This window comes from Suillus subalutaceus (assembly GCF_016647625.1).
Source record: "Suillus subalutaceus strain FC151 chromosome Unknown DFJ58scaffold_78, whole genome shotgun sequence".
NCBI classification, from domain to species: Eukaryota; Fungi; Basidiomycota; class Agaricomycetes; order Boletales; family Suillaceae; genus Suillus; species Suillus subalutaceus.
In genome coordinates this window covers 75,077-87,999 of record NW_024540327.1, presented here as the reverse complement: position 1 = coordinate 87,999, position 12,923 = coordinate 75,077, and the positions used below count along the sequence as shown (strand labels likewise).

General features: G+C 47.2%; 2 protein-coding genes across 2 annotated transcripts; one reads left to right on the top strand and one right to left on the bottom strand.

The window, feature by feature from the left end:
* Positions 1-2,392: 2,392 nt before the first annotated feature.
* Positions 2,393-4,189, bottom strand: DFJ58DRAFT_795890 (Alpha/Beta hydrolase protein). The gene is made up of 10 exons (XM_041390549.1): positions 3,933-4,189; positions 3,866-3,907; positions 3,777-3,822; positions 3,590-3,727; positions 3,471-3,509; positions 3,377-3,405; positions 3,260-3,327; positions 2,954-3,207; positions 2,743-2,905; positions 2,393-2,695 (listed from the first exon to the last, which is right to left on the bottom strand). Exons 1-10 carry the CDS (start codon positions 4,071-4,073, stop codon positions 2,515-2,517), a joined length of 1,101 nt encoding a protein of 366 aa, XP_041242188.1. The 5' UTR covers positions 4,074-4,189; the 3' UTR covers positions 2,393-2,514.
* Positions 4,190-9,478: 5,289 nt separating this feature from the next.
* DFJ58DRAFT_685699 (isoprenoid synthase domain-containing protein) lies at positions 9,479-11,172 on the top strand. Its single transcript, XM_041383299.1, has 9 exons — positions 9,479-9,616; positions 9,672-9,826; positions 9,885-9,931; positions 9,982-10,206; positions 10,263-10,364; positions 10,414-10,480; positions 10,537-10,615; positions 10,667-10,769; positions 10,825-11,172. The coding sequence occupies exons 1-9, from the start codon at positions 9,527-9,529 to the stop codon at positions 11,019-11,021; spliced, it is 1,065 nt and encodes a 354-aa protein (XP_041242187.1). The 5' UTR covers positions 9,479-9,526; the 3' UTR covers positions 11,022-11,172.
* Positions 11,173-12,923: the final 1,751 nt, after the last annotated feature.

Here is a 12,923-nt window from a genome sequence, read left to right as displayed (position 1 = left end):
CTTCCACCCGATGTCCTGAAGTTCATCCGGGAAAGTGGCGAGCTCAAGTTTAGCACGAAGGATACTAAGTTTCTTGTCGGGGATGTCGATTAGAAAGGGAGTTTCAGATGACATGGTGGTCGAAGTGCAAGTGAGAGAGTTACGTGCGGGTGCATCCTTTGGTTTTATACAAGGTGCGCTGCACAAAGAAGAGCTAACCTTCTGTTCCGTCCGGTGGGAAAAGTCTAATCAATACTTATCTCTTGTCTCGTCATTGATGTTATAGTTATGTCTTTGGTACTTCCATAAGACACCGTGCACCTTTCATGGTTTATTGGTATAATTCAGTCGGCACATATGAGATTAGGCGAGCAAGATTGTGACGGGAATTTTTGTATATGATGTTTGGCGGAGTCACGATCGTGGCATTTGCATCGCACAGGATTTTGAGTGAGAACAGGAAGTGGATTGCGTTTTCGAAGTTCGAGCCAGGGAGATGGAGATCGATGTTGACTGGAAGTATCCTCGTCAACTTGAATGCCATCAATGTGTGAATGAGTGAAGGCAGAGTCTCCAATCGAGCTGATGCTATATCCCGGTGTTGCCTCAAGAAAGACTATGTGGCATATGCAAATTCTTCTATAGTGATCAAAATGCCTGACAGATATGGCGAACATTACTATCTCATCTGCGCACAGCTGGAGCTACTTGGCGTACTCCGAGTCCTAGGCCATTGAAAAGAAGTCCTCCAAAAGGGAGATTCAGGCAGTTGCGTACTAAGCGGCAGACTCCCCGAAGCTTTTGTCCAATGGCAATCCTCCGAGAATAGAAGTCTGAAAATGGACGACACCGAAGGACCGAGGGGGATAGCTGCCTCACTGAGGACCTGTTGATGGTGAGCGAAGCATCTGTGAATTCAAAGTTGCAGCGGTGTACGAAGTCCTATTGCCTGTTACGGACGCGAACGATCACGAGTTCGGAGTGGCTGGGCTTCGACATCGATTATCCAGGCACTTTGATGTCGATCCTTGTTCTTGTCACCTTCGACAGGTTCGCGTGCGGAGCTTAATGCGGGGTCAAAGACTTGGCCCTGCGGTGAGTACGTGATTTTCACATCTTTGTCAAGTTCATGGCTTCTGGACCAGGCCCAGTTGTTATCAGCGAGTGAAAACGCTCCTCCAGTTCACAATAGCCCTAGTCAATAACGATTTTATTTCGTCATTTTATACCATCAAAGTTCTTGCCAAAGCTTCCGAGATAAGATGCAAACAAGCGACAGACGTAGCAGAGCTTGAAATCAACTACGCGAGGTTCACCATCACAGTCTTTCAACTGTGCTCGGCGCAGAGTCGCAGACATCGTTGAAACACGTTCACACTACCATAGCAGACGTTATAACGTCTCTCAAAGCACTTGCATCATACTGGCTGATGCAAAGATACCGGATGACCATAGAGCGCCGCCCCCTATGGCCAACAAAAGGCAGAATAATTCTCACATGATACTCAGGCTCGTATTGTTTCTACGATAATTGACACCACACGCACCGTGCTGATTCGGCGGTTTTGTAGTTTTGTGGCTGATTACGACCAGCCCTCCCATCTCACAGCAAGTCTCATCACGGCCTAGACTTTTGCTGTATGGGCGTTAACAAAAAGATCCTAGACCAAGTTCACTGGCAGCTGATGAAACTTGATGAATATTCACACCTTCTCTACATAGGATACTATCTGGATGAGGGTAAAAACCAGAGCCCTCGCGAGGCAATCATAAGGCAAGAAGATACCGCACCTTCAATCTATTAGGTCATTCCAGCATCGATAGTCCTTTTCGAGTTCTTCGTTCCAGCTGAAACGGTATTATGTTGTTGCAGGTCTCCGATGGAATGACAATACAAGGTATTTTTTTGGTCAGTCGGGTACTCATTAATATATTGCGTAGGTCAAGTAATACTGTCTGGGTCAGTGTTCAACACATATCGCTCAATGACACCAGCCGAATGTGTTCTTGGTAAATTTTTACTCTGATCGAATTGGCTTCATGCTAATCCCAAGCACAACAATGGTACAACAACATTACTCAGGGAAGCGCAGCATTGGCAATAGAAGTGGCGACAGCGTCATGGGATACGGACCTGTGTTCCAGGTCGGCGTTCCTTACGAAGTGAGCTTCATCAATGCGCCAGAACCTCTATTATGATTCGATCCAGATGGACTATCCCGCACGGTAGGTTAGACAACAACAACGGTTCTAGGAAACACCAAGTCGTTCTGTACATAAATCCGTGAACTCGAGTCCTTCGCAAACTTCCTAAATTCTTGTTCTAGGCATCAGAGGCAAACACAAAATGATAGATGATGCTGAAGGCTCGTGCCAACTAAGGAAAGCCTCGCAAGGTGACAAATCCGACAACGACACGGCTGTTGATGAAGACAGTCGCGAGCAAATCATGCTGATTGAATAGCATACATGATTTCATACAGAAAGTCTGAATTACATTGCCCATGTCCACTTTCACCCAATATTCATTCCGATTCATTGTTGAACGTGAGAATCATATCCAGTTCTTCCGGGGACAATTCCAAACGCAGGACTCCCTTTCGCGAACATCTTCCGCACATCCCGAACAAGCTCTTCCGGCCGTTCAGTGGCAGCAAAATGGCCCCCTGTCTTGTGATGGGACTCGAAAACAACGTTGTTCGACTTGCGCAGCCACCTACATACTCATATTAGCTTCAATAAAGTTGATTGGTAGAGACGCACGCTGCGGGTAAAACTATGAGCTCCTTTGGGAAAAACGAAGCTCCCATAGGAATAGTGGGGTTTCGGCCCATATCCTCGGTATCGGCACGCAATTCAAAGTAAATGCGGAGGGAGGCAGCAGGGCCGGCACGGGAGAACCAGTACAATGAGATCCACGTCAGCACTATTTAGAACCGGTGAGCAATATTCGGGAAAGCAATATTGCTGCTACCTTCATCATCAGACCAGTAGTAATTGTCGGTCCAAAGGACCAGTTTCTCATAGATCCAAGCAAGCAGGCCAACAGGGCTATCAGTGAGACTGTAACCGAGTGTCTGTGGTTGGGTGCTCTGTTGAGTGTAGTAGCCTTGTCCTTGGGTACGGAACCACTTGGTGCGCTCGATGCCTGCCTTTTCCTCTATAGACCACGGAGTTAGCAAGAAAGACAAGAAAGACAATGGCGATTTCCAGCTCGGTGGTTCAGGACTACATAGACGAGAATGAGTCGGAGTATGTGCTGAGCGAGAAAATGACATACATTGGAATGTTGGTGTGCCATGCCTTGAGGTGCCTCCCACCATACGTAGAAGCCATTTTCCTAGTGATCTGGGGATACATCAATGATAAGACATGTCAACTTGTAAAAATCGCTCACGATGCCACCCCAGTCACCTCCCTGGGTAACTGTAAGAGAAATGAACAAATTCGTTGATCTATCGGAGGCTAAAATATGTAACTTAGCGACGTACCATACTCGTTGTACCCAAGGGCGACCATGAGTTTGTGAGCTACCTAGGTACACCAGTCAACATGTAGAGAGCTTAGAACGTGTGATGAATGTTGATCTCCTCAGCATATTGATTGATACCAAAGCCTTGCTTGTGGGGAGCCTCCGAAAAGCTAAAACCGGGCAAACTAAGCGCCACAACATGAAAGCTAGGGTGTTCAGCGGTCGATGCAGTCAGAAGGGGCAAAATCTTGATGACTTCAAAGAAGCTTCCAGGCCCTAGTTACGGTCAAAAGAAGTTGGTCTGCATGCATACGAATCGACCTACATCCGTGACAAAACAACAGCGGAATGGCGTCAACAGTTTCGCTCTTCTTGTGAACATAATGAATGTTTCAGCGCGCCGAAACCATCAACGTCAATATCGCGGGTAAACATTGGCAACTCTTCATTGATTGCCTTTTCATGTTGGCGCCAGTCGTACCCGTTTCTTCCACCTCTCTGTGAGCCTCTTTATATCTGCCAGAGGTGAGCCAAACTTCCACTGGGCATTCTCCAGTTCATCCGGGAAAGTAGCGAGTTGAAGTTTAGCGCGTAGGGCGGTCAGTTTTCTCGTCGGGGACATTGATTTGGAAAGGAGTTTCAGACGACATGATGGTCAAAGCACAAGTGAGAGATGGTACGTACTGTGGTTCAATAGGAGGTACTGCATAAGGAAGCTTCCCACCGGACCAATCCGAAATTGAACTGGCAAGTCTCATTTTGGGTCTTTGACTGAGAATGAGTTGGCTCCGCCATTACATAATTACATTGATCCTATCGCCGAGGTTGCAACGCATCGAATGTCTTTCGTGGTGCTCGCTGGCACTCGAAATCGACCTTCGAGTCTGTTCAACATTCAGGTTTCGGTAATCATTAAACAATTTAAATCGCTGTCGTACCAACCGTGGGCCATTCGCCCTCAGTCGATTCAGACAGTATGATGTTTTCTTCTCTGGGCGGCCTTCTCCTTCATTTCAAAATTATTCTGTCCTTCCCACTCGAGCCTCAAAATTTGGATATTGACAATGAAATTTGAATACAGTTGACACAACTACCACACACAATTGGATTTCCTTGTAGCTCCCAGGTTTTAGTGTTCCACGGCTTCATCGTGTCGAACCCTTGCCGGCACTTTTCCATCGGGAGAAAAGTTCAGCGAGTCGATGTGTCTGGAGTGAGCTTTGACGGGTTGGGTGGGTGATTCCCCAGTTTCTCCCTGCTAGACAATGACCTGATCAGCGCTTGTTATCAATTGCCTATCTTGTGATGCCGCCGATCTGAATACCCAGTTGCTATGCTCCTTCATCTTCTTCAACACAACACCTATCTTCAAGTCCCACAGACAGTGTATTGTTCCTCGATGCTGCAACCATCTGTCGTGTGTCGGGCAAAACTGTGATGGCACCATACGCCTTTTTCATGACTTTGTATTCTCGTGAGGGCGTGGTCACTGGTACTTGGGACGAGTTTTGACATTTTACTAGAGGTTGATGGCGTTGAGCACGACCGAGGTGGACGTTGGAGGGATTGTGTGTATCTTTCTCTAAGCTGTAGAGGTGCGTGTACCCTGTCGTTTATGCTACTTTGCTGCGTCAACTCATTTTCATAGATGCCCAGGACACGAGGCTGTTCGCTTCTACACACATCCATCACCATTGCAGCGAGAATCTACGTTGTTGTCATACTCATCGTCCTCGACAGTATACCTTCTGCAGTGATACATGTGTCCTACTCTTGTCTCTACAGCTTCCAGAATGTATCTCACCGCATCCAATGCTTCCCGGCCCTCGAATCTGACTATCTATCCTGCATGAGTGCATGAATATCGTCGTTTTTCGTATCGAGCAGCTACTCCGGCACATCACCATGTCACTCCTTCGGACACATGCATATAGCTTACTGTAATATCACCTCTTCATCCCGTCGACTCCCAAGTTCTGTGTGTTCCTCATGCAGCCAAATTTAGATACTTGCATCTCACACCGCTACTAACTCTGCGGTAGGGGCGTTTCCACTTCCAAGGCGCATTTCATTCAACGTTCATGATCTTCTCCAAAGGTGTTCATAGCCTTGCTTCGAGCGCCCCGCTCATCTCATCCTCAACTTCGCGGACTCCCGGCTCAACTGGTTTCGGTTTTCCCATTCACCATTCCCCACCGAATCCATCTTCGTCGGAATAATGTGACACAAGTATCAGCGCAACATGGTCGTTAACCTCGATTACGGAGGGGCACTTCGCACCGCAGAGCCGGGACTCATTAAAAATCGCGCCTTCGTCACAATTGTTGGTATTGCACATGCTACCAATCTCGTGGAAGGTGCACGATGAATGTGTGGGTAAGCGCTCTCCTAGAACAGGTGAGTATCATTGTAGACCATCAGACTTTACGGAAAGGTAAGAGTTTTGATGCATATACGTGTGACGCGTGACGTTACTGAGACTTCTGTTTTACTTTCAACTGTAGTAGTTCTGTCACCGCCAAAAAAACGCGACATCAAACTGTTGAAATCTTTCGCAAGCGACTTCGAATTCGAGCTATCGTGCACATACGACCAATCCCAATGCGTCTTCATATGGTGCATCGACTGACGCTTTTAATGGAGGTTTGGAGCCAGCACAAGTCGTTCCATCTGGTGAGGACACTGTACGCCTGCCTTGTCCCATCCTTCACCACTTATATTTTCTACGCGGAGAATCACCCTGTTGGTCTCTCAATTACAGTCTGCTTTCAAGTCAGTATGTGATAATATACAAGTTTGATCATCAAGGTACAAACGGAAATCGCTCGTAGATTTTTAGAAGACTCCATACAGTTACAGTACCTCTGGTGTTCTGATGTCCATCATGTTGCCAACAGAAGTCATGTCTTTAACTTGTGGGATGATATCATGATCAGACACGATCCTCTTCAATTCACTGCCGTGCTACCGTGCTAGCAAAAATGCACTCAAAGGCTGTCCAATGTGAACTATGAAATGTAATGCTCGCGAGTGAGAATCCGTGTCGAGCTTGACTACATGACTCTGGTTCTCGCTTGTCACGAAAATTTAAAAGGTGTAATTCTGTGCATCAAGGCTTCAACATGTCCTGGGGTGACGAAGGGTCCAGGGGACACGCTTTTCTGCGACAATAGCGCTCCTGGCAGCTATATTGACAACTACGAAACAACGAGTCAGTTTGAAACTTGATCGAAGACAGGACGGCTTCCTCGCATATTGAAAAAAAATATCACTACAGAAGAGGGAAAGTTATCGAGCAACAGGAAGAGTTTCAAGATGACCTCATGACTGATGCGAGGCGGGACGACGACGACCAAAGAAAAATCTGCAGCAGTTAACTTCAACAGCCCGGACTTCATCGTCATGCAAGAGTGGGTCTCCGACTGCCTGATTGGTCTTGAGGTCCCAGATGCGAACCGAGTAGTCCATTGATGTGCTAACAAGATGGCTTTCATCAGGGGAAAGACAGAGGGAGGTGACGGAATTGGCATGACCCTCAAAAGCAACGAGCTCCTTCCCATCAATCGACCGCCACTTTCGGATGGTGCAATCGACTGACGCGGGGAAAATGTGTGTGCCATTCTTGGACCAACACAACGACGTCACCCAGCCGTCGTGGCCCTTGATCGCCATAAGTAGCTCGCAGTCCTTTGACCACACGCAGATCACCTTGTCCTCCCCGCCGCTCGCAAATTTGTCCCCTTGTGGAGAGTATCTGACAGCCTAAACGCTCCTTGGCCAGTCTCTATGGGTGGTGTTATTTGTCGGCCAGTATCCGGGTTCCATCGTCGTATGGTGCCGTCTTCCGATCCACTTGCTCTATCTCCTGGGCATTGTGAGACCAATCAATGCACGTCACTGGAACGCTATGCCCTTCCCATGGGTCACCGACCACGCTGCCTTTCCTTATGTTCCACAGCCGTAGCCTGCCATCTGAGCTTCCGCTCACGACCATTGATTCATCTGGAGAGATTGCTATTGAGGCTACCTCTACCCCGTCACTATTTCAAGGCATCCCCACTGGCTCTACGTCTGTTGTTAGGGTACCGCACGGGTAACACCGAGGGTCGGAAAGTTGACACCGCACCCGCACCCGCCAACACCGTACCCTTCACGGGTACGGGTACACACCGACCCGTCAATGTCGCGGTTTATGGAAAACACCGCGGTGTCTCTGAACACCGCGGGTACATTACCAAGAAGAGTGTATTAAGTATTAACAACAATGAAATAAAATAGTACTACTTTTCCTTGTCATTCTCCTCTGCTTCGACTTCATTTCGCTTCCGTTTTTGAGTCCTCCTAAAGCTGTCTTACACTTACGCGCACCACACGGGAAAAAATGACACAAGCGGCCATTGTGGTGTTGGACCACAACTTCGGATGAAAAGAAACTATAGATAGGTGACCGCCAAGTCTTCTTGAGAGCCTCTGTATCATTGTATAATCAGATATTTGCAAAAATCAATGGAAAGAAACATACCAAGATCTGCAGAAGGATCGGGATCAGGCTCGAATGCACCTGCCGTTGATTTGTTATCGTCAGTGGCAAGTGAATCAGTACTTGATCGCGTAAGATCAACGGTGTCTGTGGGGCTCGATCGAGAAGACCGAGACACAAATGACTGCTTGACCTTCTTCAAGGGGCGGGCCAGAGCCTTAGCACCCTTTGCAACAGCCTTTTGAGTGACCTGGCCTTCTCGGAGATGGACGACGAGATAGACTTAGATGATGAGTGTGACTGGGTAGACGAAGCATCAGATGCCTTCTTTGTGAGCTTAGTTTTCATGGGGAGACGACTCAGTGGACTTACTGGTCTCGAGTTTTTGCCTTGGCTTTATGGTAGTGACTCGAGCTTCTCTGCAACGAAGTGTCAGCTCAATAAATTGCTAGAATGATTCACGGGGGTACAAAAGACATGACAGAAATCAGTATAGCATTCACTTGTGATCCTCAAGCTCTCAGAGGAAGGAAAAACAGAGAATCAAACACGGTGTTCAATGGCTGTCGCGCGCCTGGTTCCCGATTTGGTATATTATACCCGCCCCAAACACCGTCAACCCGCGGTGAATGGCCACGGTATGCTCAAGGGTACGACTATCCTACTCCGTACCCGTACCCTCCAAACCCGTCAGCATAGAACCGCGGTGTTACCCGTACCCGTGCGTTTCCCTAAACTCAACGCCTACTCACCTTAGCGCGTGTAAGTGACCTTGTCAACGCTCCTGCCAACCGAGACACCGAAAAAGATTCATTGGCGGCTACCACTCACAAAGTAGCGTCCCAAGCGCCCACTCAAAAGGAAATGCATCATCTCGAACTGACGCTCAAGGGTCATGAGAAATCGGTGAACGAGATAACTTTCATTTGTTGTACCCGTCTCCTCGTCACTGGCTCGACAAGAGTCTTCGGGTGTGGGATCTGGACGCGGGGAAACAAGTGGGCAGCGGAGCAGTTGAAACGTAGCTCGAATCCTAGTATAACAATGTACACAACCGACAATAGCGAGGTTCGAAGAAGCACACACACGTGAGTCATATTCAAATTCATCCATGCATTTCCGCCATTCGTACCTGTGAGTAGCTGCGGGGCTGTAGGGGATGGTACCAATAGGGAAGCTCACAGAAGGCCAGGGCAATGGTAGAAACAAAGTAGAAAGTTGACTTGTTACCCGGGGTGCTTCCCACATAGATTCATACAAAGTTCAACACAATCACGTGACAGACAAGCACACCGCTTAGTATAAGTTTAAAGTTATATTGATCCAACATCGCGACTTACTTATTTCTTTATCGATTTTCGATGATAAAACTTTGTGGGCCCAGCTCGCGCGTGATTTCCTTATAATTTTGATCCCCGCTTTCTTGCAACGCGGCAGGAGAACTTACCTTTTTGAATATGTGACTCATGGTCAGATTTCGCTACCCTTGTCGCCTCCGAATAGGCCCAACAGCGCCTCGGTGTTCATGTGACAGATCTCAGAATCTCATGAGTTGAGGTCACCCGATTGAACCAACCTAATTTGTCTCAATAGTCATGATGCGTGCTAACATCGAAAAATACGATAGCTTCCTCTCAAGCCTGTGTGCATCATCGTCTAGCACATGGACCGAAGCTCAGGAATCTGTGAGCATCTTTACAGATCTTGAGTTTGACTAAAGGCTCAGGTTCACTCTGCTAGGCGTTGCTCGAGCCCTACACCTACATCACTGCCAACCCAGGGAAGAAGGTCTCAGACAAGCTTATCGAAGGCTTCAACCTCTGGCTTAATGTCCCCAAAGACAAGCTTGCGGTCATCATCCGTGTTGCCGCTCTTCTCCATAATGCCACTCTCTTGTATGTCTCTCCATGTTACCGAACTAATCTCAATACCAACTAACCTTCATATCTACAGGGTAGACGACATTGAAGACGACTCTCAGCTGAGACGTGGGATTCCAGGTTTGTCTGCTGTTCGCGATACCCCTGAAGCGGTTGTTGATATCTTCCAGTCGCGCATAAAATATATGGTATCCCCCAGACCATCAATACCGCCAATTACATCTACTTCCTAGCGTGTCAGGAGTTGTCTGCTCTGAGACCCACAAAGCGGCGTCGCGCTTGTGATTCAAGTGCAAGTCCAGACAGTAGGCTTAGGGACAACAGTCCCACCGCCGAGAGGCCTAATTTCCCTAAACGCCTCATTTCCGATCATGACCTGGACCGTGTAGTGAGTGGTATGTCATTTATCACCATTGTTGCATATACAGTCCCAACGTAAAGACGAAAATAGATGAACTCGTGTCACTGCATCATGGGCAGGGCTTGGACATCCTCTGGCGTGATACCCTCCGCTGTCCCACAGAAGACGAGTACGTGCAGATGGCAAAAGGCAGTAGGTTGTCATCGTTTTCTAAGAGATTACCCTGAATGTAGCTACCTAGAAGCGGGGGGTCTTGTCAGGACTGCTGTCAAAGTCATGATGGCATGTGCTACGACAAACACGAACGTGTAAATCCCACATGGAGTCCCTGGATTTTTCTCGGACTGAATGACTCCTGTCTTAGTGACTACATCCCTTTGTGCAATCTCATTATGGTTTATTACCAAATACGTGACGACTACATGAATCTCCAGAGCGATCAGGTTAGTCTCCAATCTGAATTCTTTGAGACGTGATCTGAATATTCTCCTCAGTACATGAACAACAAGGGCTTTGCAGATGATCTATCTGAAGGAAAATTCTCCTTCCCTATTGTTCATGGCATCCTTGAACAGCCTGAAAATCAACTGATCATGAGTGGGTTCAAAATCATGTTTACCGCCATCTCATTCGATTTCAATGATATTGTCAGATGTCCTGCAAAAACGCCCCAAGACTCCTACCCTCAAGCATCACGCTATCGAGTATCTCAGAAACACCACCAAGTCGTTTGATTACACCCTAGCAGTGCTCAAAAAGTTGGAGCAACAAGCTAGGAGAGAACTCGAGAGACTTGGTGGAAACCCGATGTTATCTGCACTTTTGGACAAGCTTCATGTTGATACATGAAACATTATGCCCTTCTTCATACTGTATTGTCATGGCTTAGTCGATCCCCGCGGATGTCCAGATCATGTGTGCCTGTTACTGCCAGTAGTAGTATGTACTATGTAGATTCGAAGACTCGGTGGCCTCGAATATTTGATTGTGTTTCAGTTATCAAATAGGGTGCGGGGGATAGCCTGGCATTAACATCACCGTGACATATTAAAATCTAGTCTGCCTAGACAGTCCGTAAAAAGGAAACCAGCCATTCATTTTTATTCATGGCTCAAATCAACTATCAATGGGGGGGGGAAATAATTTGCCAATGTGGCCAGGGTGTAGCATGATAGTGCACGGAAGCTTGAATTCAAGTATTACGTCATGTGGTTGCTAACTATAACCTTAGCTTCAACTTGAAGCTTGAACGTTTGAACGTTCAACGTTGTGAACGATGAACAATCTTCATTGTGTTGTGACATAGCAATCAGCCGACATGGTTCGTGCACTTCCTAGCAGGAGTTACGAGAGCATCTGAGTGGCGGAGTAGTTAGTTGATATAATAGATAAACGGAATCAGCCGAATATATTCTGCGCGCCACGAACTCCTATTATCGTCGCTGTTCCTACTAAGCCCGGAACCTAAATCTTAAGAGGTTACGAGCCCTGTGATACGTTATAAAGTTAACGTCAAAGCAATACATTGACACAAACAAGCAAGATGTCGAATCCCAATCCTAATCCTCCGACTTCTACAACTGTTGGGGCTTCCACAACAGTACCTGTTCCTGCGGCTACTCAGAAACCTAAAGAAATAAACTTAGGAGCGTTGTCGTCATATAAAATTGAACCGCTGAAAGAAAAAAACTGGAGTGGATGGAAAGCCCGTATGATGGGCCTTCTCAAGCTTCACGACATGGCTGAACATGTCGACGGCACGACGAAAAAAGCCTGATGCAGGCAAGGTGGATGAGTTAGCAACCTGGAACAAACTCGACCAAGTTGCACAGACCTTGATAATGAACAGCATCACTGACGAGCAGATGGTGCATGTTACAGAGGCTGCAACGGCCGAACAAATGTGGACAAACCTGATGAGTATTCATCAAGTTCGAGGACAACAAAGTGTCGTCATCACAAAGCGAAATTTATTCGCTATGTGGGCAACTGAAGGCGTCAATATTGTCGAACATATCAATGAGATGAAACGGCAACAAAATGACCTACATCTTATGGGCGAGATGATTACGGACAAGGAATACAAGTCCTTGCTCGTGATGTCCTTACCGGACTCTTGGGATGCCTTCACATCCTTGTACCTTGGTACACATGCGGATACACAAGGAACAAAAGGCATAACCTCCCAGGAGATTACCTCATTGATTATAGATGAATATAATTGCAGGGAGACACACGGTACGCAGGAGAAAGGATATTATGCTAAGAGTACCGAACGCGGGAAAAAGCGTAAGATTGAGAAGGAAAGACCCAAACAGAACTTACCGGAATGCTCGATTTGCGGTAGGCATAATCATGCCACTGCGAAATGTTATTGGAAAGGCAAGCCAAAGTGTACGTCCTGCGATAAATTCGGACATGAGACTTCGGCGTGCTGGGGGAAGAAGACTTCAGGAATGTCATCCAGACCTCAAAAGCCGAAACGTGCTTACCAAGTGCGCAGCGAGGGTGACGAGACTGATATGGAAGTCGAAGACGAACCTAACATTGCGTTTATGGTTCAGTCTGATTGTGCCCCAAAGAGGGACCAAGAGTCAATGATCTGGTATGAATGGTTCGCAGATTCAGGAACAACATCACATATAACCAGAGTTCGAACTGCACTCACAGATTATGCCCCAATGAAAAGTGAGGTGGTCGGGATAGGGAATGAACCCCTTGAAGTAAAAGGGCGAGGCACAGTTGAACTTG